At 36.4% G+C, this 26,893-nt stretch overlaps 1 protein-coding gene across 1 annotated transcript in view; it reads right to left on the reverse strand.

Moving 5' to 3' along the window:
* The window catches only part of LOC113231917 (fatty acyl-CoA reductase wat-like), a 27,853-nt gene extending 7,895 nt beyond the window's left edge, over positions 1–19,958 (reverse strand). Inside the window, exons 1-10 of the mRNA XM_026466458.1 lie at positions 19,789–19,958; positions 17,783–17,873; positions 17,287–17,409; positions 16,040–16,164; positions 4,687–4,845; positions 2,410–2,519; positions 2,270–2,337; positions 823–1,018; positions 360–540; positions 5–255 (exon numbers count right to left, since the gene is read on the reverse strand). Of these exons, the coding sequence (XP_026322243.1) occupies positions 5–255; positions 360–540; positions 823–1,018; positions 2,270–2,337; positions 2,410–2,519; positions 4,687–4,845; positions 16,040–16,164; positions 17,287–17,409; positions 17,783–17,873; positions 19,789–19,958 (1,474 nt within the window). The remainder of the gene's footprint in view (positions 1–4; positions 256–359; positions 541–822; positions 1,019–2,269; positions 2,338–2,409; positions 2,520–4,686; positions 4,846–16,039; positions 16,165–17,286; positions 17,410–17,782; positions 17,874–19,788) is intronic.
* Positions 19,959–26,893: the final 6,935 nt, after the last annotated feature.

The raw sequence follows: 26,893 nt of genomic DNA on the forward strand, positions 1-26,893 counted from the left end.
AATTGTTTCTTAACAGCGTACTCAGTTTTATTTATACCATCCTTTACTATGTATTTTCTTATACCAATGCACCAGATCACAATATACCTTTTCCAATCGAGGTCTGCCATATCGCTATTGTATATTATTTGATCTGCAGGGGACAACTCTTTATACATTTCATAAAGATTGGAATCATCAAATTTCCATTCATTGTGGAGGTAAACACTTACGGCAGCATTTAATCTATACGCCTTAGCATAGAGTTTTCTAAGTCTGTGAATATTAATAAAAAAAATATATTCATGCAATACAGAAGAATAAAAGTGAAATTTAAAATATTCGAAAGGGTATATTAGAAAACTAAAATCTCTACTTACACTGGGCGTCTTCTCATCAATATAAGCATGCCATCTACCAAATAAGCAGGGATGTAATGCATTAGCCAAAACAAAAGGACAAAAAGTGGGAAAGATTCCACATGAATTAAAAAATTATACCAAATGGCTTTGTCTGTAGTAACCTTAGAAGCTTGTTTTCTTATTATTTTAGTGTGCTGGTCTGAAATGGACAATACAAGTGTTTATTATAATGCATAAAAAAATGGTAATATCTATTTTCTGCTATACTAACTGAATTTCTCGAATAGTATCATTATAAAAAAAAACAATGCATTGCATTTGTAGAATCGATGTGTGGAACATATAAATACGCACTTGCTAGAACATTTATACACACCTTTTCTCTGAAAAACTCATTTACATAATTTTTAATTTACTGGCGTACCTACAAAATACTTTTCTGATGTAATTTGAAGCTTTTCAAAATCTGGATTAAACTTACGTAAACTCTGTGGATTCCTGTAGCCAGTGGTTGTATAAATCTTGATATCTTTGTGGCCATTGCTCCATCGCACTGCTGTTCTCTGACCTGAAGCCACTATCGCATTGCTAACCAGATCCACCGGCACCCAGTCCAATAAGATTTCTTGTCTCGAATACATTAAATGCAGTATACCAACACCAATTCCCATAATCATCTGTGATATCAAATTGTACGGTATAAGTCATAGCCGTTACGAAAGCTATGCGCTGTCGCAAAACCGACGGAGTAGTACATAGTAATATTCTGTGACTTTAAAAGGTATTTATCGGACACGACACGTATCATATTTCATAAGTACGTAGCCTCAAAGTATTTTTTTTATAACAAATAATTTAAAATAAGCAGACTTTGCTACTACTGCAGCATAATAGGGCCCTATTATGCTGCAGTAGTACCGATATGGCTTGACCATAACACTTATGAATGTACAGATAACGCAGCATGTGTAATTGTGTATTGTGTATTTTATTTAAGCTAACATGCATGGTGCGGCAAAAGGCACGCCCGAGTTTGCAGAATAAATTTAAAATAAAACTGCAGAGCTGACGACCATTTATTTATTTCAATTCGGTGCATCATACAGTGATTTTTCTCAAGTTTTGAATAATAATATGATCTCAGCAATATGGCGACCTTCATTAACTGATGTAGTCAGTGTCTCTGAGAGGTCGATGCCTCTTTTCAGATTTTTTCATCCTGGTTTACTTAAAGAATAAAGGTTTTAAACACTGCTCCTACAACATGGAAGACCTCAAGGCCGGAATTACTGAGGGAGTGATCGCTTTACCTCTTGACATGTGCCGAAAATGGCCGATAACTTTAGAAACCGACTACATCAGTGTAAAGCTGCTGAAAACCGCCAAAAAATCAAGACCGTAAGTTCTGTAGTTTTTTTTTTACTCGGGAAACCCTGTATCGCAGATGCCATGGACACAAGGTTGACAACCACAAATTATATATATCCAAAGTCACGAGAGAAATAAATGTAGGCCATACAAATATTTCTCCTGTCTCGGGAGTCGAACCCGGGACCTCTGCGTGGTAGTCCAGCATGGTAACCAGTCGACTACGGAGGCAGTTGCTCCTCCCGAACTGGGGTGTACCTTTTGACCCCCCTCTCTCTCTCTCTCTCTCCCTCTCTCTCCCCCCCTCTCTCTCTCCCTCTCTCTCTCCCCCCCCCCCTCTCTCTCTCTCTCTCTCTCTCTCTCTCTCTCTCTCACTCTCTCTAGTCCTTCCTTCATGTCTGGGGATCTTGGTTAGCTTTGTGCCTATTTCTGAAGCGGGTGATCTCCCTCCAGATCTGTTCAGCGCGGCCCTTACGACAATTCAAAATGTGGACGACAATGAATCTTTCACTTTGTCCCATGCGGAACTTCAAATCTCTAACGTTAATATTAAAACTTACACCACTAGCGCCATATATTGCGCTCAGGTCTATCCAACCAGGACTTGGTTCACGGTATGCGCCAATGACTGTAAATATATATAACCATGAGTTACATTAATTAGATATATAATGTATCTTAAGTACTGAGTACAACTTACCTATCGCCGGTCTGCTCACGGCAATCGGAAACTGACCAACCATGTTACGAACTAATTCTTCGGATATAGCCTTCGTAAATGAGTATGTATTTGGCCACTCCCGAAGTAGACTGAAATAATCAATACACCATTCGTCACTATATTTTTAAAGGCTTTTTTGCTTAATAAAAAAACTGCTAATGGTCTTGTTGACCGGTGAAATATACAATGGGGAAATCCACCATGTAGTCTGTGTGGAAATCCGAAACCATAGAAGATACAAGGAAACTGTGTTAATAGGTTAATGGTTATTAAACCTCTTTTTGTGAAAACAATTTTGGCATAGTAAATTTTTTGGTTAAGCGTGACTTGTCCATAAAAATTAATAAAATTGATGAATTTTTTAGTGCTGATCGACTCAGTTTCATGAAGGGATCATTTCATTGTAAGGGACGAAAAAAATCGGGACAGCAGAAGTTTTATAAAATATTTTTTCATACAAAAATAATAAAAATTGACTAATTTCTTTTTAATATTAATAGACTCCGTTTCTTATAAGGATGCCTTCATTGGATCGTAAGTTTCGGAAGAAAATAATTGGGACAGCAGAAGTTACGTGGGAAAAAAGAAATTTTTATTAACTTTGACCAACTTCCACTGTCCCCACTATTTTCTTACAAAAAGCTGAGTCTATGAGCATTACAAATATTATTTAATTTTATTCATTTTATATGAAAAACATTGACAAACATTTTATAAAATTTTACCAACTTCTGTTGTCCCGATTTTTGTGAGTTACAGGCACTCGAAAGAATGTTTCATTTTCGGACTATCGTTTACATCGATACTTGAGGATGAAGTCTCAACTGCAAGTAGTTGAAGTCTCGACTGCATACAGTTGAAGAGTGCATGCAGTCGAAACCGACTTCATGCTGTCGAGGTCTCGGCTGAATGAAGTTGATTACGACTTCACGCGTTAACTGCAAACATGCAGTCAGTCTGTTAGCAGCCTAAGTAGGTATCTGAAAACAGCGTAACAATGACGCGCCTTATTTTGGCTATTCCTTAGTCCGGCGGCACATTTCTTAGGCTCAAACGAAGCTCTGCTGCATACACAGTCTGTAGAATACGTGAGCTTACCGATGTTGTTACTGCTAGACTAATTTACTTTAGTTACTTCCATAGTACAATGTCCTACAGTATTTTCATGTGGAGTAAAGCGACAGATATACAAACCATATTATTTTGTGTTGCAAAAACGAGCGATCCCTTCTGGGTACCGTTTAGGTTTCTCTTAGAGAAAAGTTTAAGGAGACTGGTATCATGACTGTGACATCACTGTACATTTACTCAAATATCTTGTATGCCCGTAAAAATATACATAATTTCATTAAGAAAGAAGATATCCATAATATTAACCTTAGATCGAAGTCCAAACTCATGGTCAAAGGTCATGGTAAATTTGGTAGTTCAATGAAGGTAAACGATTCTTTTATGAGGAACTGTATATGTTTTTAAAATAAGATTCCAGAGAATATATTAAGATTATCATTTCCTAAGTTTAAAACTTACATTAAAAGTATTTTAATTGAAAAGTCATATTATAAAATTGAAGAGTATGTGTTAGATAAAAAAATATCAAAAGACAACAAGAGTCTATGTTAAACGCAATTATGATTCAAGTTTAAGCATTTAAAAAGAGCAGTCCTTAGAGTTTCTTCTTTCTTTCTTTTATCAAAAATAAGTGCGCACTTGACCTCAATCTCACCTGATGGAATGTGATAATGACGTCGCCGATGTAGCATGCACACCTAAATAATGCCTACTCACTCTCGCCTTGAAAAGGTCCAAGTTATGTTGCTCGTTCTTCTCAATGAGGTCAGCGTAATGAACGAACAGTAGTTTAAAAAAGGACGTTTTCAAGTGTAAAAATTTTGTAATAAATGATAATACGACTTTGATATAAGCCGCTTTGTGAGTCGATTATAATGAAGCGCACTTTTTTAGGCGAATTGCAGTCCGGCTGAACACGTTTTGCAAAGCTTGCAGCGCGACTTATTAGAATCATTTTATTACCGCTTGTTGTACTGTCTGGTTATCATTTTTATTTTTGTAACGTGCAATAAAGAATATGACATTCATTCATGTAATTAATGATTACGTACCTACCTAGTATTTTTCACTAATTTCTTCTTGAAGATTAATTTCAGTTTCATTACGTCATGGCGCCGTTTTATTATGAAACTGAATGCCCTCCATTTGGCTTGACCGGCGTCAAGTAGATCTTGTTATACTTACGATGGAGTCATACTCTCGAGTGCAGCTTCGTTAAACTGCTCGGCGAGTTGGATCATCAGCTCCGGCTTGTATGGGGTTGGTTGAAACTCTTCTAACATGGTTTTGCCTTTGTACTTTTTAGTTGCGTGACTATACGCTGTCGAAACATAGATAAACGACCTGTGGATATAATAGACCAATCGTTAAGTCAACTATGGTTGACTATAGTCTAATTCGAAGGCTCAATGAGCATTTGTAAAATTTTAAATAGAAAACTACCGTGAGACACAGACATGACTAACGGATAACTCATGATTCGGGTGAGGGCGCAGGTGGCACCGTTTGCTTCATACAGGTACAGGGTCAAGAGCACGTCAAAGTTTACACTTAAGACTTAAATCCAACTTTATACTACTTACGATAAGAACGGTTCAAAGTACAAAGTGTCAAGCTTGATGTGTTGTTGACTGTACATATCGAAACATACGTTAGGTACTACGTCAGTGGTTAGTGTGGATGAGACTTTAGAAAACGTGAAGACGTTAGGGTAGTGTGCAATCCTGCACATGACTTTAATAAGAATAAAGCAAACGAGAATAGTACGTGCTTACAATATTAACAGTAAGTATGTTTGAAATACATGCTGTTCTTATAGTAAGCACGGCAGACTTGCTCGCCGCCGATGCCAGCGCCCGCACCCGTATTAAATGACCGGGCTGTCAGGACTTTGCCGCGCAGTTTACGTCGAGTCACCGCTGCGGAGGCTCATGAATAAGGACCACAGACTGGTTCGAAAGATGTCGAGCAAAAATTCAACTTAAACAGGTGAGTAATCCTTCCGTTTAGTTATTAACTATGTTAAACCTTCAAAAATATCTGTCGTAGCTGTTGATGTGCCGCGGCCATTTGCATTTATATAGGTCGTATATTAGTCGTCTATTTAATTGTTATCAAAACTTTTAATTACCTGAACGAGAATATAATTTTATATTTATAATTTTATTGACTAAAATCTTTACTTGTTCTTATTTTATCAAAGAAATCTCAAATCAGTTATATTGTAATTAATGCGCATGATATGGTACCTATTTAGTTAAAATACGTCTGCTGTGTTCCGTGCCGCATGTATGCTATTACAGGGAAGATATTGTAATACTGTGCTATTACCGTGGCCACTGAAAATCAGCGTCGTATCATTTTCAGTGGGACGATAATAGCTAAGTGGATTACGGATTCCGTAATAGTACAGTGCACACTCTATTATTCCAATTTTATTATTTAATTTATTTTAGTTTATTAGTCGAATTATTTATTAATAAGTATTCTCAAATTGTATTGCATTATATGTTAAATCTTAAATGTGTGCGTCCTGTGCTGTAATTTATTAACAAACAATTTATTAAAAAATATTTTTTCTTTTCTTCTTTCTTTTCTAATTCGAACAAGAGAGGGCTACTTAGATAGATAGATAGAAAATTCTTTATTGTTAGCACCACATTACAATATACAGATTACAGTATACAGGACAAAACTAAACACATTACTCGGGTAACAATTGGCGGTCTTATCGCTTACAGCGATTTCTTCCAGACAACCTTAGGATGGAGAGAGATTGTACATGAATAAAAGCGGGGGTGCTAGATAAAAATAATTACACAGACATATAGAATTTATTAAACAACATATTATACTTCTAAATATACACACGTATACAATATAATAAATACATATATATATATAGATATATATATAATATTTATATATATATATATATATATACACATACATACATATACACATACACATATGTATAATATATAATAACATACAATTACATAACATTTTATTCCTACATACACAATATTTACATATTTTAAAGATATAGAAGCAGCCTAGCAGCAGTTTATTGTCCTTGTGAAAGATAAAATGAGTTAATTTGATTCTTAAATATGTTTAATGACTGCGCTTGTCTAATTGTAGCTGGGAGGGAGTTCCAGAGACGAACAGCGTGTGTAGAGAAAGAGGAATCATAAAAGGAAGTGGAGTGCAATGGCATTTTGAGACTAAGATTTTCTGAAGACCGTAATGAGTGACTATTCGAGCAGTGTCGGAAACTAAATCTATCCTTAAGGTAGTGTGGGAATGTGGGGTTGAACAAAATGTTGTAAAGAAGGGATAGTATATGAGTATTCCGGCGCAGGCGAATAGGAAGCCACTTGAGCTTAGAACGATAATGAGAAACGTGATTATGTTTACGCAAACCATAAATGAATCGAATACAAAAATTTTGAAGACGCTCAAGTTTATCTAGCTGGTCTTCCGAGAGATCAAGGTAACTGGCGTCGGCATAATCGAGGACAGGAAGCAACAAAGATTATGCTAGCGCAATTTTAGTAGCAGTGGGTAAGAAGTTTCGTAGCCGCCTTAACGATGCAGCTGACGCATACAATTTACGACTAACGGCTTGTAGCTGTGGACCCCAAAGCAGAGAACTGTCCATGAGTATTCCCAAATTTTTTACCGTAAAACTAAAAGGAATGTCGAAACCATCAAAATTTACTTTAGGAAGTGCGCTCAAGTCAACTTTAGACAGTAACCTGGAGCTTCCTACTATCATCACCTGAGTTTTGACAGGATTAACTGAAAGTCCAAATGCCTCACTCCACTCCTTAATACGGAACAAGTTTTGGTTTGTGGTCGTTATAGCTTCAGTTAACCTCGATGGCGGTTCCTGACAGTATATTTGCAGATCGTCGGCATATAGGTGGTAGAAACAAGATAGGCTATGAGAAATGGTGTTTATAAATATGGCAAACAGAAGAGGAGATAAAATGCCGCCTTGAGGAACGCCAGCTGTCGTGTTACACCATGAGGAGAATTTCTCGTCATATCGAACTCGTTGCCTGCGATCGTACAAATAACTGCGAAACCAGTCAATCATAGTTGGAGATATGTTCATTGAGTGCAACAGGGCGAGAAGTACATCGAAATCAACTGTGTTAAATGCGTTGCTAAAGTCCAATAGTGTTAGCACAGTTAATTGACCATTCTCCATTCCAAAACGAATATCATCGGTGACTTTCACCAAAGCCGTGACTGTGCTATGGCCGGGACGGAAACCAGATTGGATAGGATTAAACAGATTGTGACGGGAAAGGAACTTGCTTAGTTGGTTATGGATGAGACGCTCCAAAACCTTTGAAAGGAAAGGAAGGATGGATATAGGACGATATTCGTTACATGTTTTGGGATTACTTACTTTAGGCAAAGGTATTATTTGAGCATCCTTCCAGATTAAAGGAAATGCGGCATTGTAAATAGAGCTATTGAAGAGGAAAGTTAAAACTGGAAGAATGATATCAAGGATCGGCACTAGCATATTGCGACTTATACTGTCACAACCAACAGCATTCGAGGTGATTGACAAAATACACTTGTTGACGTCACATTCCGAAAATTTATCAAGAATGAATGGAGAGTGGTCAGGGATTGGTAAGGCCGAGAGTTGTTTTAAAGTTTTAATTTTATTAATGTTATTAATACTAGGAGAAGAGGAGAAATGTACATTGAGAGAATCGATATTAACACTGTTAGGAATGGCACTGTCTTTGGATTTACCAATCCCAAGAGTCTTGAGAAATTTCCAAACCTTCGTTGGATCCTCGTTCTCTACGGATTTGTAGATATGGCGACGTAAAGCATCTCTACACATCATATTGCAGCGATTACGGATTTTGGTATAGTTAATTACCAATTTTATGTCGTCGGTAAGCCATGCTGCCGGAAGGTGTTTTAATTTTATGGATCGAAAAGGCGCATGCTTGTCATACAGTTGGTTAATGCATGTGTTAAAAATTTCAACCTGCTCATCCACAGTCTGCGCATCAATCACTGGAGACCAATCAATAGCACGTGCATCTTTAAGAAAAATCTCACGATCCATACCACTAAAATTGCGCTGGAGTATGACTTTGGGTTTAGCTTTAGGAGGACGAATTTTATAAGACAAATAAATGAGGTCGTGATAAGAAAATGCATCAGCCGAACATTGGCCGTGTTTTGCAACATGCTGCGGTGAAGATACTATTAATAAATCTAAAAGAGAAGGAGTACAATTGGGAAAATGATGAGTAGCACCAAGTGAAAGGATGTGCATGTTGCTTGAATTAATAACTGATTTAAGTGAGGACGTACGGTGATCATTTTTAATGAGACAAGTATTAAAGTCTCCCAAAATAATGGAGTGTCTATAAGAGGGAACAAAGTCACTTAACAGTTTTTCTAGTGAGGTAAAGTAGTCAACACGCAATGATGGACTATAATAAACTCCAAGAAGGATTTTGGTGTGAACGAGAGTGACCTCAACCAACAGATGCTCGCCTGCATTGGGTGACGGTGGTTGTGATGAGGTGCTAATAATGGCGAAAGGAATGTGAGCTTTTAAGTAAATAGCTACCCCACCACCAACGGAGCCAACACGATCATTTCGTATAAGACGGAATCCAGGTAAAGCATAAGAGGAAGAAGGCAAACATGGTTTCAACCAAGACTCGGAAATCAGTACCGCATGTATATTGTTAAGATCAAACGACGCCAGTATATCAGGAAAATGAGCCGGAATACTTTGGGCATTAATATGAATAACGTTAAAATTTTTGGGAACGTCAGAAAACAAAGACTCAAGTGTGTCTGAAAGAGAAGGAAGACTATCAAAACTGTTATTGCTGCTGTTGCTACTAAGAGATGACAGAGAAAAGTAAAGTTCATTATCACTATCAATTCCATCTGACATATCTAAATAAATATAAAAATATATATAATTATAATATAAAAACTATGTACTAATATAATATATATATACAAACCTAAACAACACAAATAGATCGACTGGTAACTGTAACAGATACTATCTCCACCCGCCGGTTGTAGTGTTCTGGGAAAGAACATTAATATAACAACATTACATTTATAGAGGTGGATCTGCAAGGGCACGGAACTGTACATACTAATCTAATCTAACTAAATATTACTGAAATGACAGGCGCAAAAAAAAAAATTGTAAAAACAACCAACAGTTAAATTAGTGCGTGAAGCGGAACGCAATTAATTTATTAAAGAGGACCTGTCAAAGTCGATCGTGACTTTATGCCATAGCCATTATAAATTTTACATACTATACAACAAAACAAAAACAAAAAGAAAACTGACAGTCACAATAAACAAAAATCAAAGAAAATATTTTGTGAGGGTGAACATAATATATTATCCAGTCTTACCCGAACAGATTCCACAAGATTAGATGCGTAAAAGATATATGAAAATGAGACAAAGAAAAGTACGTCAGTAAGGTCACTTTTTACTAGTGGCACAAGCACGTCTTCCCTTTGTCGTTACCACAGGCTTGGAAGAATCCGTGACAATAGGTACCTTGGCGGTCACGGGTTTCAACCTCGCAGGCGCAGGGATGCTCCTCAAGTCATCCATGGAAGTGATGCGCACGCGCTTCCCGTCGGCACCGATCACGATAACAACACCTTGTTGTGTAAAACATTTGTTCACACCAAATGTGTCACGGGCCGCCATAAAAACATCATGCCTCGGCTTCGTTAAGAACTCTGAAAGAGTAATCTTCGATCCCTTGAGTGCGGTCTTGGCAAACCATATCTTGTCTCGCATCTCGATGTCACGCAGTTTTAATAGCACTGGCCTCGGCTTGTTATCATTAGACGCACGCCCCATACGGTTACATCTGCTGATACACTTGACAGAGAAATCTGTAATCTTCAACCGACTAATGATGGTACTTGCTACAACGGCTGCAGTGTCCTCGTCCCTCAACTCTGGCAAGCCATGACACAGTAACATTTTTCTTCGACTGCGCATCTCCATATTATCAACTTGACGATTAAGTAAAGCAACCTGCTGTTGCAAAGTTTGAAGCGCAGTCAAAATGAATGACCGAAATGCTGCGAAATCAGTCTTCAGAGTGTTAATATTGGCTGATGGGGATACTGCCTGAAGTTCACCTTGATATGCATCCATCTTCTCGGTAAACAATTGCTGGAGTTTGGCTATAGATTCCTGCATGGCGTCCATCTTTAGTGAGAGTGTAGTGACTTGAAGTAACAATGGTGATTTAATAATGTAGTAGTTGAGATATCTTCAGGATAACACACACCGGCAGGTATTGAATGTTAATGTTTAATATTCCATAAGAACTTTGTATGAAAATACAGTATAAATATTTATAATAATTTATTAAAACTTTAGGTGATTCAGATGATGTTTACTTTCTTACACCTACCCGCAGAAAAAAAAACTACTACTACTTAGATTAGAACAAAGTACGTCTTTCAGATCATTGTCCAATACTTTTTTGTCGGGTTGCTGAGCTAATAATAATGCACACACTCAACATAGCCCCGCACTAGGGAAACCCTGTGTCGCGGGTGCCATGGACACACACATAGAAAATCACAAATTATACCCAAACTCACGAGAGAAACAAATGTAGGTCATATAAATAGTTCTCCGGGCCCGAGAATCGTACCTGGGTCCTCTGCGTAGCAGTCCGGCATGGTAACCGTTCGGCCACGGAGGCAGCAAAGAAAATTACTTTGTTTTGCTTTAGGGTCGAAACACACGACTGCGATGCGACGCCGCATCGCAGAAATCTACGAGCTCCCACGACGCATCGCAAGAATTTTGCGAATTGCTCCGCGTCTCTCATTCGAGCGAAGTTAATCTTCTTTATGTTTTTTTCTATATTTTCTTATTAATACAACAGTTCAACAGTCTTTTTAGGATCCATGTCGCTATCTAGTTTAAAAATACATTCGTAAAACTACGATCGTCGAAGGAATGGCCACCTAAATCGTGGCAGTAAGAGGCTTTGCCTCACGAAATCGCATCGCAGCAATTCGCGTCGCAGTTTTCTGCGTTAGGAAATCGCGCTTACTCACAGTTTTGTGTGGAGACTCTAAGGGCCGTATTCCAGAACTCTACTCAATGCTCAAGTCAGGATCAGAGTATGATTTCAAGCACTGGAAATACGACCCTAATGGCAGGGACTTGAGTATGATTTCGAGTGCTTTAAACTATACTCAAATCCTGACTTGAGCATTGAGCAGAGTTCTAGAATACGACCCTAAGACTATCTACTGAGGCCTCCACAACACGAACGAAATAAAAAGTGCTTCTTAGACCAGAACCAACTACCTTTTGGATCATGTATAGCGTAATTATGATAATATCTCTTTTTTTTTATTGACCAAAATACAGGAAAAATACTTATTAATTACAAACTTCGCTCACAAAAGCCCTTCCGGCTTTATCCGCGGCGAAGGAGTTCAGTCTATTTATGTAAAGGTAATAATATAAAAGACCAAAAATCTTATAAAACTAACTTAATTACTTCTAGCCAAGTACAAAAAACATGCAAACAACATGTACAAATAAATGGCAAACAATAATAATTAAGTAATTTACAAAATAAAGTTTATATCTTTTGTTTTCATCAAATGTTTCTTAATGTATGATTTATAGTGTTTATTGTTTTGATAATTACATATAAACTCCTCACTCATTTTGTTCATTAATGTAGGTAACGAATATTTCCAATTTCTTTTTCCATAATAGTTATTGAATTTAGGTAGTATGAACTTCTTTTGATGAATTATTTTTCTTAATGTCACATTAAGAAAAATATTATTAATGACGCGAGTCCGGGGTAATTTTTGTGAAGTTATGATATTCATCTATTAATAGGGCTGTGTTTAGTTTGTTGTGTACAGTTAATATATTTTGGTATTTGAATAGTTGAATTTCATTGTCTATAAATCTCTTTCTACTTATACCATAACAAATAAAAAAAAGATATAATGTTCTTAATGTGCCATATGGTAGTTTGTGACGCAGTATAGAAAGCTTTGCCGCTATAGCACGTAGTTTTTCGCAAATATAGTTAATACGTGGGCCCCTATTGAGTCTATTATCAATTATGAGCCATATATACATATGATTTAATACAAATTCTATACTAGGACATTTACATTGTGTGTCTTCAGTATGAAGGCATAAATATTTATGGGCGACGATAGATGGTAGGTACGGGAAGTTATTGTGGGAAGAGTGTATATGAATGGCTTTAGTCTTTTGTGCATTAATAACAAGTCCGACATCGTGTGCCCACTTACACAATAAATTAAAAAATATACTAAGCTTGGCGTTCAGCCGCATTTAGATCTGTGTTAGCCGACACGATGCAGTTATCGTCCGCAAATTGGTACACTGAGCCTTCTCTGATTAATTTACACATGTCATTAACATAAAGAAGATATTTGGTAGGCCCTAGAATGGAACCTTGGGCCTCACCCTCCTCCATATTTTTTTTTGTACGCTTGACCTACTTTAACAAGTGTGCACCTGTTATTACGGTAATTTTTAAACCATTGTAACAGGGGGCCCTGTATACCATTCTGACTTAATTTATTAAATAATGTATTAAACCTTAAAACATTAAATGCCTTTGTAAAGTTAATGAAAATTGCAATCATGATATTTTTTTTCCAAATGATTGCAAATCTCATTAGTAAATTGACACAGTGGCTGTGTGGTACTAAGGTTTTTTGGAATCCAAAATGATTTTCATTGATTATCTTATTTTTATATAGATATTTGTTAATTTCGTTTGCAAAGTACCTCTCCATGATCTTGTCAGTACACGAGAGTATGGTTATTGATCTATAATTATTGTAATCTTGGTGTCCAACCCTTTTTATATATAATGCACCTATTAATTAGATGTATAATTACCGCCTTTTTGGTTGTTTCTGAGGGTCGTATTCTAGAACTCAATAGGAACAAAAAGATGCTCAAGTCAGAATTTGAGTATGGTTTAAAGCACTCGAAATCATACTCAAGTCCCTGCCATTAGGGTCGTATTTCCAGTGCTTGTGTTTCGAGTGCAATCCTGACTTGAGCATTGAGTAGAGTTCTAGAATACGACCCTTAGATTTGTGTACATAGTGTAACCATTTAGATGGAATAATAGTGAACATTATATTGATAGATATTGGAAATATTTGCTTGAGTTATTGCCACAATATAAATTTTTGCATTGCTATTTGAAATTACATAATCTAGTTGAAAAAAAATTTAAAATTAATGATCTAATGTTAACATGTAATATTATAATATTGTTACTACTTGACGGAACATAATTTATGAAACTATTCCAATCCTCATGAGTAGATTCTATTATGTTATTCGTAATATCCAGAGTGATTAAACAAAGTTTAAATAGGTATTTTTATACAATACAAACCTACAATACAATAAAAACCTAGAAAAACCTCAGCATAAGACATATTGTGATCACTTTACCGTTTTGGAGACCCACTTTTCCATGACATCAATGTCCTTTGTAGACCTGATGACGTTTATTTTATCTTTTTCTCCCTGTCTGACGAGGATATTTCCATTTTGCACCAGACGAATTTCACAATATTTTTCTCTTTTAATTCTGTTTTAGTCTTCCACAATAGAAAAGCCGTAGCTGGCGTAAGCGCGTCCCGTATATATATTTTTGAGTCACCATTCATTCCAAGGTCAAGTGTGGACAATTGTGTGGATTTCGCTGCATCTATCCAAACGTCACACATACCTTCTCTTAGAGTAACAACCAACGTAGATTGGTTCCTTCTCTGCACAGAAGCCGACCGGCTGTCTTTTCGGTATATCTTGATAATATCCGTTGGTTGAAGGTTTTCATGTTCCGTTTTTTGTATACCACATATCTCGATATTTTTGCAGAGAAGATATTGTTCTAGGTTATTTAGTTTTAGCTCAGATGCTTCACACCTCAAACTTAAGTTTTTTATATTTGTTGTTTAGGTTATTAAACTGGTTGGAGACATTTTTTACCCTGTCTTCATACTCAGACATTTTTAACGTAAAATCATCAATTTGGTCGGAATAAAACTTGAGTGATCGTTGTAGCTCGTCCCTAATAATCTTTCTAATTTCACGTCGTGTTTCAATAACTAAATCTTGTTTTGTTACTTGGTTCCTGCCTAATTGGTAGACTTTCACCGTCAGATTGTTCGTCATCATCCGCATCAGGTAAAATGGCGGACAATCCCTTTGCTTTAGCCGTTCCTCTGCAAGTGCGGCACTTCCAATCTATAGAATCCGTTCCTACCACAGTGGTAAGCTGTTTTGACGAAATTGATGCACATGAGGCATGAAGCCATTTACTACACTTGCTGTACTGCAATCCCGGTGACTTTATTGACACAGTCTTAGCACAACCATTACACTTTGCCATTTTTATACTTTTGTTATTCTAGCGTAGATAATATGGTAAATTATCATGCGAACGCGCCCTCTCGGATCGCGGGCGGCAACCGAACTAACCGTTAAATATGATAACAGCTTCCTACATGGATCTTACTTCTTTATTTTATATTCTCATTATCGATATCGATGGCATACACTATACTATTGTGGCCTACAACGCAACCACGCCGAACGGCGTCGCTAGTAGCCGCCGTTAAATCCTCAAGTCTACAGATGTTGGAGCACGCAGGCCCGAACCACCGCACAAACAAAGGTTATAACTATCCGAAAATCCCCACCTGAACAAATTGTCCCTACTCCGACCAAACTGAGCCCGAATCCTATTTATAAACTTTCAGATCGGCCAGGGCTATTCATGTCCAGGAAGACTCTCAGAGGGTCTTTGTCCTAAAGGTAGATGGTACTCTTACGCCCCAAAGGTAGCATCACCTGGCCTAAGCTGTATCAATGCTCAGAGAATCGACATATTTGATGAAACTTTTCCAGCTCCTCAGTCTCTGCTGGAGTGTGAAGTGATCGTGTATAGGGTGCCGAGTATCGATAGCAATTTTGGCTCTTTCCCAAGAGGCTACTACAGTTCTGCCGAAGTCTGGCGGAACTATACCAGCCAGTCGGTACTGCAATATTACCGGGGTCGGCTTAAGATATCCAGTTTTGATCCGGTAAGTTTTTCATTTAAGGCTGTATCCACTAACTTTGCATGGGTAGAACGACTCTAAACAGGGCATGCATATTCACCAACTCAAAATAAAAGTGCCAGCCCAGTAATACGCATGATCTGCGGCGCAGCTCCCCATTTGGTGCTGGTGAAACGCTGCAGTAAATTATTGCGCGAGTGTACCTTCTCTTTCCATTTTATAGTCATTATTATTGTTTGTATCAGTGACGATCTTATCATATCCTTTGACATTTTAAATAGCATCTCTAATATTGTGATATTGACGACATAAATGATTATTATATTTTACTCTATTGTTACAAATAACAAAAGTTGCAAAATAAAAACAATACTTACTTCAATTTCTTGCAGTTTTTTGCCAATTTTAGCATTTCTTGTGTACCACGAGTATTGATCAAAATCGCTTTCTTTAGATGCTCCATAAAGTTCGTAGTAGCGGCCGCGTGGAATATTACATTTACCTTAAATAAATTGCACAAGTGATTAATTATTCCGACACATCATGCCAGGCTGCCTATTTCTGCTGCCAAGCAGTAATGTGAGCATTACGGCGTTTTGGTTTTGAAGAGTAAGTAAGGGTGCTGGTGAAGCTCTAGGCAGCACTGCTACTGTTATGTATTACACGTATCGTTTACTCCGCACGACCTTTTCGTTTCGTCACTTGGTAACACTAAAAAAAAGATCGATAGTAAAGACTCCATGAAATAATTTAAGATGTGGGTACATCTTAAATCATTTATATATAAACTAATTTATATATAAATATAAACTCCAATTCTTTCTATTTATAAACAAGTCCACAACCAGTCGCAAACAATGTTACAATATATTTTTTGAGGTTATGTGAAATATGAAATAACTCCAAAAAATCTAATTTCACAAAAAATCTCAATAAATATATTGTAACAATGTTACATTTTTTATTCAGCCAGGGTTGGTAGCTGTAAAGGTATCTAACTGGGTGACGAAATACTTAAGGTTTCTCATAGATGGCGCTACGGCTAAAAAGTCGTTGAAAAAACCAAATACAAAGACAGGACAACAAACACATTGACAGGAAACACACACACAAAAAATTCGTGATGTCCGCTGGTTCGTTCCGTGGCTTAGTTGGTATAGCGTCTGGCACGGTATGCTAAAAGATGTTGCTTCGAATCCGGCCGGATCAAAGGACTTTTACTGAGTGTTCGATCTTTGTATTAATAATTATAACAAACTAGTGGAGTAATTTCACATGAAAAAAAAATTGAATATCAATTCAATAAAATTTTAAATAAATAAATTGTTAATGTAAATATGTTATTTTTCTAAATAGATAGATTTATTATTAATCTTACTAATTAGCGCAACGACAACGTTACAAATTCCATGTGCCTGTAATTTCATCAGCATCCTTACTCTTTAAAACCGGAACTCAGTAGGAACGCTCACATCACTGCTTGGCGGCAGAAATAGATAAGGTACTTTACCTGGACGAACTCTTTCACGAGGAGCTCTATAACTGCTACTAAAATTGACAATTCCGTATATAACACACTAAGAGTATCTGTAATAATGATTACCAAACACAAAAAAACGTTTACCTCTTCAGTGACAATCCTGGTATCTTCGGAGCTTATACCTAAACTTAATTCCCCAACATCGCCTGGTATAACACAGATTTTACTTGCATAATTCGGTTTCATTGTTCGCAAGCATTCGAATACCTACAACATTCATAAGTTTATACTTTTACCGTAATTTATTACTGGTATTTTGTTTTAACCTTCGCAATTTGTTTCTTTGACCTCGTCATGTGTGAACGATATTGTATGCTAATTTTACTACGTCAGTTACATTAATGTCGAAGTAAATTGAATTTGAAATTGCTTACACTATTCTTTATTTAGTAGTTACATTATTATTTATATACCTAGTATTTGTTTGGCTATGCACATGATTTAAAAGGAAGCGAAAATATTTAAAACATTTACGACATGTAATATTATTTCCAAATTAAGCAGCACAAAAGTCATATTATTACGCCTGATTCCCTTTTGCATCACATCCAAATTCAAATAAAGAAAATAATTTACTGACCGAATCATCTACCAATTGTGCGAGTCTCTCTTCAACCGTTTTCTGCTTCTTGGGTCGAAGTAACACGTAAATTTTTTTCACATTGCATGATCTGTAAACATTAGACAGAAAAATGTCTAACTGCGAAATTTTGTAACATTGTATGGTACACATATTTTTTTATGATCAACGGGACGAACAAGTCGTGCGCCTGGTAGTACCTAAGCGACACGCCTATCCATGACTGTTGCAGTGTCTCTCAAAGTTTTAAATCGCAAAGATTTGAGAGACACTACCCCTGCGCCTTTCATCCTGAGACATAATTTGACAAGTCTCATGTGGGTACCTGTAATATCATCAGCACCGCAATGCACACATGCTCACATTATTGCTTAGCGGCAGAAATAGGTAAGGTGCCAGTACTTCACTGGACGAACTCTTTCACAAAGAGCTTTATTACTACTATGTTTTCGAAGAATATATAACTACCAATACTTATTTTCTTTCAAAAATACATTCTTTTTTCTGAAAACGTCTAGGAATTTAGCAAAATTGATTAACAATTCCTTTATTATACCTTGATTGAGACAAAAGTCAAAGCCTAGGTTCCATTTTATTCTGTTGATTAACAGCTAAGTAGAATTAAATTATGTTCAAAGGGAAAGACAGCCAGACAGACCTTGGAAAGACTCTGGTGCGAATATAAATCAGCTACGAACTACAAGAATTTGTTGAAACAGATCTCTGCTACGCCTTGGGAATGCTGTTGCATAACTATCGCTTCGTCAGGACACAGTGACCATAACACCTAAATCGTATTTATAACGTTATTCAACAAATTAAACAAAATATTAAGAATAAAATCTCAAAAGTGACAAGAATATTAAAACATGAAGGACAAAGGTGCTGCATCTAGCAACCCAAATTATATCTGTTGAAGACGTTGAAATTTATAATAATAACATTGTATCTGTTGAAAACATACGAAGTTACAGAAATTTTATCTATTGATGACATTACGATAACTTTTCTATAAAAAAGACCTTAAAACTTTGTTCGTCCTATTCAGGTGTGTTCGCTACCGCGGTCTCCTCAACGATAATTGTAATGTATGTCGAAGTCTCCGTGAAAACGAATTATAGTTTGGACTTAAACACATGGTAGCTGCTCTATATTCTTGAGGAGTTCCTCTCATCTGTCTGTCATTTCTATCATCAAACCTTGTCTAGGTCACCATAATATTTTATTTTCACTGGAATACATCTATGTGCCACGATTTCGGTTAACGAAAAATGGGTGAAATTCAATAAACCGGGTTCATTCCCTAATTTCTCACCCTTAGAGGTGGAATATTATCTTCAAATTTAAATGAGACTACTTACTGCTAGGATACCCCTTTCCAACAAAAAAAAAGAATCATCATAATTGGTTTTAAATGTCGAAGTTGAACACATACAAAAAACAGTGGGATTGAGAAGCTCCTCCGTTTACGAAGTCGCTTAAAAACGTTGTCAATGTAAACAACTAATGACATGATTTCCTAGCGTTGTTATATGCAACCATCATGAAGCATACAATCTGTTTCATGAACTGCTTCATCCACCACAATATAATAAATTTCTTCATCATTAATAGACGCAACTAAAATTTCGGCGGAAATCACATAAAGCTTATACACTTTTGTTCGAGTTTCGCCTCCAATGCAACGGAACAAGATCCGTCAATGCGTACGACCTTTAATGCGATGTAGATTTTTAATTTTCGTCAAAATTAATAAGATTGAAAGTTATCGCTCTTATAGTTATGCAAAGCTTAAGATCACCGCCATTTTACGGAATTTTCACCAAAGACTTTAATGACAAAACTCAATACTAGTGTCACAATTTCATGGTTAAAAATAACTTCGAACTGTGGTGTGCTATGAGTACCAGAGCAACGGAATTCTCTCTGGGACACTAATCAGAACACCCAAACCAAAATCAATTTAGAAAAGTAAAGACACTATTTGGAATATTAACATTACATACCTTAATAGTTTTTCAATCAGATTTTTACCGAGAAAACCAGAACCGCCACTCACAAATATAACAGCATTTTCGTAGAACTGTTGTACCGTAGAGTCGCCACGTAATATGGTTTCATTGACTATGCTATTTTTTGTGATTTCCTCTAACAATATAGCTTGTGCTGGATCCATGTTCCTTTTAATATAAGAAATAGAAACACATGTTGGTTAGAAGTTGACAGTAAAAAATGTAGTTTCGCTGCATATTGAAGGTAAATATGCAGTGAAACTACATTTACATTGCAATATATACATATACATTGCAAATTTCCTAATAATTTACGCATGTTATTTTTCATACATCACTAAACCACAAGTAAATTTAACACATCGATCCGAAAACAGGGATTTATTAGAGCCAATGTTAATAATAATACTAATAATTGTAAAATATTCTTAGTTGTTAAAATAAAATAAGAGAAAAACATAGTTCACGGTAATATGGTGATAAAAATATTTTAACAACATCTATAAATTTGTATACTTAACTATGGTTATGAAGAAAATACCTAGCGAGTTATGCTAATGGTAATTGTATTAATTTTGATAAATCGAGATTTAAAAGGTTTTTAAATACGGTTTTACCATTTTACGTATGTTAACTTTACAATATATCTATAAAGTTTCTCAAGTAAAATGTTTACCGAGACACGCACAATTCAATGTAAACAATTCCTTTGTCATTTGGAATATTCTAGCGTATTGCATGGTACAATATAAATTCAAATCAGAATTTTATTCATGAAATATACCCTGTAGTATATTTTATAAGGTTTAAAAGCTTTTATTACTTACCCACAGCTAACCACGTTTCACACTACCGTTCTTTTTTAAAGTAATTATTTGCTATTTATTATAATGTGTCACTTGCTAAGTGTATAAATAAATAACTAAATTGTTCATTCGCTGAAAGGTTACAAAAAAGAATAAACACGTAACAATCAATGTCTTGGTAATTTATATTTACATATGTAAATTATTTATTTGATTGTATTTACATAATAAAATTGTAATTCGCTTAATAGTGTAGCAGTACCGTTTGTAATAAGTGTGTAATATACCATTACTGAATTAATGGTAGTTATGTTTTTTCTTTATATTCAGTGCATTTACATTAGCTTTAATACCGCATTCACACTGTCGTACTCGCTATTCGCATCGCCACTTGTCGAAACAATCGACGAAACATTCGTGTCGAGTGGCTGACGCGAACTACCGTTCACCCATTCGTGGGATGTTCCATTTGAAATCTCGCACACGAACGGAGTAGACTAAGAAACAGTAAAAACAGACAGACAAACACAGATTCTACGCAAAAAAAAGACGATGGCGGATGATAACGTGTCATCGCAAATGCGCGTGACAACTCGTGTTATATGTTTGTATATGTCGACGCCGCTTATGTCGACGGCCGTGTCGCTTACGGCGCGACACGGTTCAAACCGCTAACTTCACCGTATTATTATATTCGCTCGATCGCCGTCCACGTTGAACACATCATTGTACTGCTTTTAATTCTATTTTTTTATTACACGAGTTGAAACTTATACTGTCTCTTATTTATGTCATCCCCTGCGCTGACAGTATAGCTAACAAATTGACTATTTCTATATGCTTATAAATACCTACTCTCTTCAATTTGTTACAGCCAAACTATAGAGAGTATGTTTCAAGTAATGCTCTGTGAAGATTCTGGAGAATTCTCAATTTTTTTTAGAATGACACCAATTCATTTTAATTATTTGCTTTGAACAAATTAGTACTAAAATATCCATTTTACAAGGTGTATGTGTTATCGGGTCGGGCGTTAGCTGTTAACCTTCCTATACCCGCGTATTGGTCTGTCAGACCGACAGTTTCGGTTTGCGTCTTTTTCTTATTAACGGAAAATGTTAGCACATTGGGCTCACTGCTAGCTGCGTGAATCGTCGCCGGCGTCTATTTAGTGTGGCGCGAGTGCTTGCGCGGGTAACACATGTGACAGTACACGACACCGGTTGGTCCAGGAGACCGACGCGGGTATAAAAAAGCGATACTGAACAAGAGGGAGATTCTGACAGCGAAGTAGAGGATCGAAGAACTTTTAGTGAATAGTCACTATGGGTCGTTGTTATTATTGCAGCTCCAAAAAAAATCGCAAGACGCGATATAACTGCACTACTTGCAAGAAATATTTTTGTATGGAACATGCAATTATGGTGTGCTCTGACTGCTATGGTGGACCATCAGAGGAAATTTAATCTATAGTCTATTATTGTTTATTTAGTTGTTTTCAAGATTTAAGAGATTTTTTTTTGGTTTGATTTCAGAAGAGATATTTTTTGTTTAAATTTATGTAGTTTATAAGAATAAGTACTGTATTTCAAAGGCTGTAATAAAAAGACTGTTAGTCAGTAATAAACATTAATATTGCCATAAATTTCGTTTATATTGATTGTGCAAAAGTCCCTTTTAATCGTAAATTAAATTTTAGTGTGGTTATAATGATAGATATTTATTTAGTAAACGTTAGAACTATCGAGTCCGAGAGACCGACGCGGGTATATGTGTTATTGTATTTGACGCGGGTATACGAAGGTTAACTGAAGCGGGACGATTATGTAAACACTAAGTACGCATCGCCACTCGGTCTTTTGACTCGTGCACGAACGATAGCTGACGACGTGATGGCACAAGTGGCAATGCGAGTCACGACGCGAATAGCGAGCTGACTGTATAATGCCTTGTCAGCTAACCTTCGACTAAAACTTCGACCGTTAATGATTAATTGAATGAATGCTATCACTGCCATTCCACTGACAATATATTAAGACTCAACTGCCATTTCTAGATTTTAGCAGAATAACAAATATTGTCATACTTAATTGCAATATAATTTCAGTGGAGTCTCAATATAATTACAATGACCAGTGGTTTCAAAGTAAATTAGCACCCACCACTTACACATACAGGGACCCACTTACATATTTTTTTATTTTTTCAACTTATTTAAAACAAAACGAAACAAAAGGCATAAAGATACCACACTCAAAAAGCGTAAAGATACCTGATAATTATTATATTTCCTCATTTTTTTTCTTTTATGCATAAATTTTTTTGACGAACATCCATCCTAAAGTATGATATGCATCTTTGCATAGGTAGATACGTAACAGATTACACAAGATGCCGTGGAGTTCTTTGGGATACCAATGTGCACATTCAAACAAAACTCGTGTAAAACAAATGCCTTTTTATTATCCTATTATCACAGTTCATTAATTCGAGAAAGAACAGCACGTATGAGTATTAACTTGACACTGTTGTAATAAAAATTAATTTGTATAACACTAGAAAGTCCTGTAGCGTCACAGGTCGCAAGTGTTGTTGTCGCGTTGTCGCCAAAAAAGTCGGTTAAGCCCAATCTGCAACAAGCTCATAGAGAAATTCATGCGGTCTGCTGAGCTGGTCTGTAGCTCACTTAGTAAGAGCGGTAGCCCCTGAGTGGCAACAGTCGCTGTTTCTATTTCGGTCAGACCGAAAAATTTTTCTTTGTGTTGTTCATATTGATCTTAGCATCAATAATAATAACAAACAGGTTGCTAATTTTGTAAAGAAAGATAGAAAATAGGTACGTTTATTTGCATACCACAAATAGCACCACACAAGAAAAAAAAAAGAAAAAACAGCACAGAAAAAAGAAAGAAAAATTTGAAAAATAAACATAATTAGGTACATAATGTTAAATATTCATGTAATGGATGATGAAGCCTGCTTTGGTGGAAAACGACGTACGTATGTAATTTAGTAATAATAGGTGAGCGAAGCTTGTAATAAGTTAAGTTTTTTTTTTCTCTATGTTGGTCAATAAACTAAAAAACAAAAATAAAGGTACATCCGTATGAAAGTGTTCGTCCAGAGAAGTACTGCCACCATACCTATTTCACTCACCAAACGTTTACTGTATTCCGGTTTTGAAGGATAAGGGTGCTGACGAAACTATAAAGACATGAGTTGTCAACTTTATGTCTGAGAGTGACGGGTGCAGTGGCAGTGCCACTCAGAACTTTGCAATTTAAAGTGTCACGTACCAGCACACGCAAGTTTGTTCATCCCATCAATTGGTGTCATACAAAAAATTGTGATGCTGGCCAAAAAACTCTTATTATATTAGAATAATGATTGATCTCATTTTCATCACGCGATGACTTTCATCTAATAGCAAATAACAGTGAAAGCAAATGAAAGTTTTTGGAACGTTTTCCTCATTGCATTTGGAAGAGAAATATTACCTATAGCTAAATAATTTCCGTGAAATCGTTGGCGTGATTGGGTATTTTCTTTACATTGCGACTATTACGTGTCGGTAGCCCAGTTAGAGAACGGGTGCTTCTCAAATGAGAAATCGACGGTCCACATCCTTGTAGTGACATGTATGAATTCGAAGTTACGTTACATGTTTGAATATTTAATATCACTATCTCTTATTAACGGTGAAACCTGCTTTGGGAAGAGGGTACGTAACCAATGGCAAACAGTGTTAGGTATACGTCATTGGTTAGTGTGTATGAGATTTTAGAAGGGGATGTGATTTGGATGGGATTTTAATAAGAAACAAGGGTAGCTGTACACGTCCGCTCCGCACCGTACTGGCTGAGCTGTCTGGGTTTTAACGCGTAGTTTTCGTAGCGTCACCGCCGCGGAAGCTCTTAATGATGGACCACGGACTGGCCCGAAATATGAGGAACAAAAATTCGACTTAAATACGTCAGTAAGAGCGATGCCACACAGGCGCTGCCTGTGAGTTGCATCATCGACGTTATGATTTCAATGCAACAAGTGCCACACGAGTGTTACGGTGTCGCACCGCAACACTCCTCTACGCTTCGTCTCCTGGCACCTTGTCCGAAGCGCACGCGTTCCGTCGTCGTCGCGCACCATTTCAAACATAGATATAGGCAATACCTAAATCTACGGTTTCAACTCACCCTGGGCCATGTAGTTCTAATTTAAATGTAGTACAGCGTAGCGTCACATCCTCAGAAACTTCTCTAACAGTGATTCGATGATCTTTCATAACAATTTTCTTCATTTTTTTCTATAGCAAAAAATAGCCAAGCACATCAAAACACGCTTAATTCTTATATCTGTCAAAAACAAACTAAACAAGCAAAATGGCTGATGTAGCAAAATATTATATTGGGGATATGTGTACCAATATGATAAAAGAAAAAAATCGAAAATCGAATTTACAGTCAGTTCCAAGTTCTATTCTCTAGGATGGAAAAAAATAAAGGAAATAGTCTAAGGTTCTAACTTAGAGGATGGAAAAAATAATTTCCAAGGGAAATCGAACCTTCTCATCCAGCGTAAACAGTGTAGCCCGTTTGCCATCTAGTTCACCCCGAGAATAGCATGCCACATTTGTAGCACCCGTTAAGTCGAATCACCAGGCAAATAGAAAATAACAAAATGAAAAGGGTATACCTGAGAGCCTCACTCGGGTTTTTGTGCATTGAACACGTGTTAGAACTTCATCTGAAAATTGCTCCAGTTTGCCCATTACCATAAAATTTTATTGCGCAAGGTTTTTCCATAATCTCGAGCTGATATTAACCACAAACACCAAGCAAATTATTTTAGATAGTGAAGTTACGTCAATCTATTTCTTACCTATTTAGGTTTTTAACGCATTTCATCCAAACTATATTACAACTTTAATTTATAAAATTAAAAACTATGTAAAAGAAAACTGTAGACGAAATGAAAATGTCTTAAATTTAATTAGAGAATTTTCAATGATATAATTGATATGTATATAAGTATGTGATGAGATAGATGATGTGGTTCGCTGATCGAAGCTTTAACTTGTGCTGTGTGAGAAAAGTGTTTATGGTAAACAATCTCTAAAATGTTTTCACAGCACAACATTGAAGAAAAGGAAAACAAAACGTTAAGAGCAAATAAAAACAGACTTTTTTTTAGTAAATGTCAAAGTATTATTGGATACTTTTGTTCCGTAAAACTACATTTTGGTAGATAGGCACGTAGCATTTGTAGTGATTATATTACGGGCCGCGGATAAAGGTGGCCTTGTAGAGCCTATGGGACTGATACGCATTGCAATGTGGGGGAAACTATTACATATGGCAAACGTTTTATTAATAAGAATACAAACCAAATTAAAACAGAAACTTTACATTAACACAAAGCGAGTATTATGTGTATATAAAAGACTAATTATTGTAATCTTGTATTGTGTTTTTAACTTAGTGAGTACCTACATAATTCCAACAAAAGGCAACTTTATCTGTGTATCATCGAAAACACTGATAGCGAAGAGCGATGCCCCACGCTGTGTTTCAACGCACCGAGTGCCACACGAGAAATGCAGTGTCGTAACGTAACGCGCCCCTCCGCTTCGTCTCCTGGACCCCGATTCAGAATTCTTCGATATCTTAACCGAATCGTTCGAATGTGTATCGTTCTCGAATCGAAGGGCGCTTGCCGAGCTATTCATAACATTCGAAAACATAAACAATAGGACGTTCTGTAACTTTCATTCGATAACTGTGTTCTGAATAACGTTTGTAGCCTTTGCCGGTCGAGAAGTACGAGTAATCGTACGTATGTATGTGACGTCAATTGTTCGATTTGGTTCGATTTCGAATACGACAGTTTGACGTTCGATTCGGTTATTGCAAATAAAAATTAAAATAAATCGTACGATATCTAATCGAATCGGTCGACAAAAGAGTTATCGTAAGGTTCTGAATCGACCTGCTGGTCCCTTGTCGCGTCACCATGTGGCATGTACAGTGTTGTTAAAAAATCGTTTTTTTTCTGAAAAAAAAATACAATGAAAAAAAACATGAAAGAAACCGTTTTTTTCTGGAGTAAGTTTTTTTTCTAAAAGTATGAAAATATAAACATGACAATTGTATTTTTTTTCTACATTTCCTCTTTTGTTGTTAATATTATTCTTCATAGATAAATTGCTCAACATAAACGGACGACACTTATAGAGTGTCAATTTGTGGCGAATTCCCCAAATTGCGGGGAATTTCAACTCGATTGGGCATTTTGTG

The sequence above is a fragment of the Hyposmocoma kahamanoa genome, unplaced genomic scaffold, assembly GCF_003589595.1.
Source record: "Hyposmocoma kahamanoa isolate Upper Pololo Valley unplaced genomic scaffold, ASM358959v1 66, whole genome shotgun sequence".
Lineage (NCBI taxonomy): Eukaryota > Metazoa > Arthropoda > Insecta > Lepidoptera > Cosmopterigidae > Hyposmocoma > Hyposmocoma kahamanoa.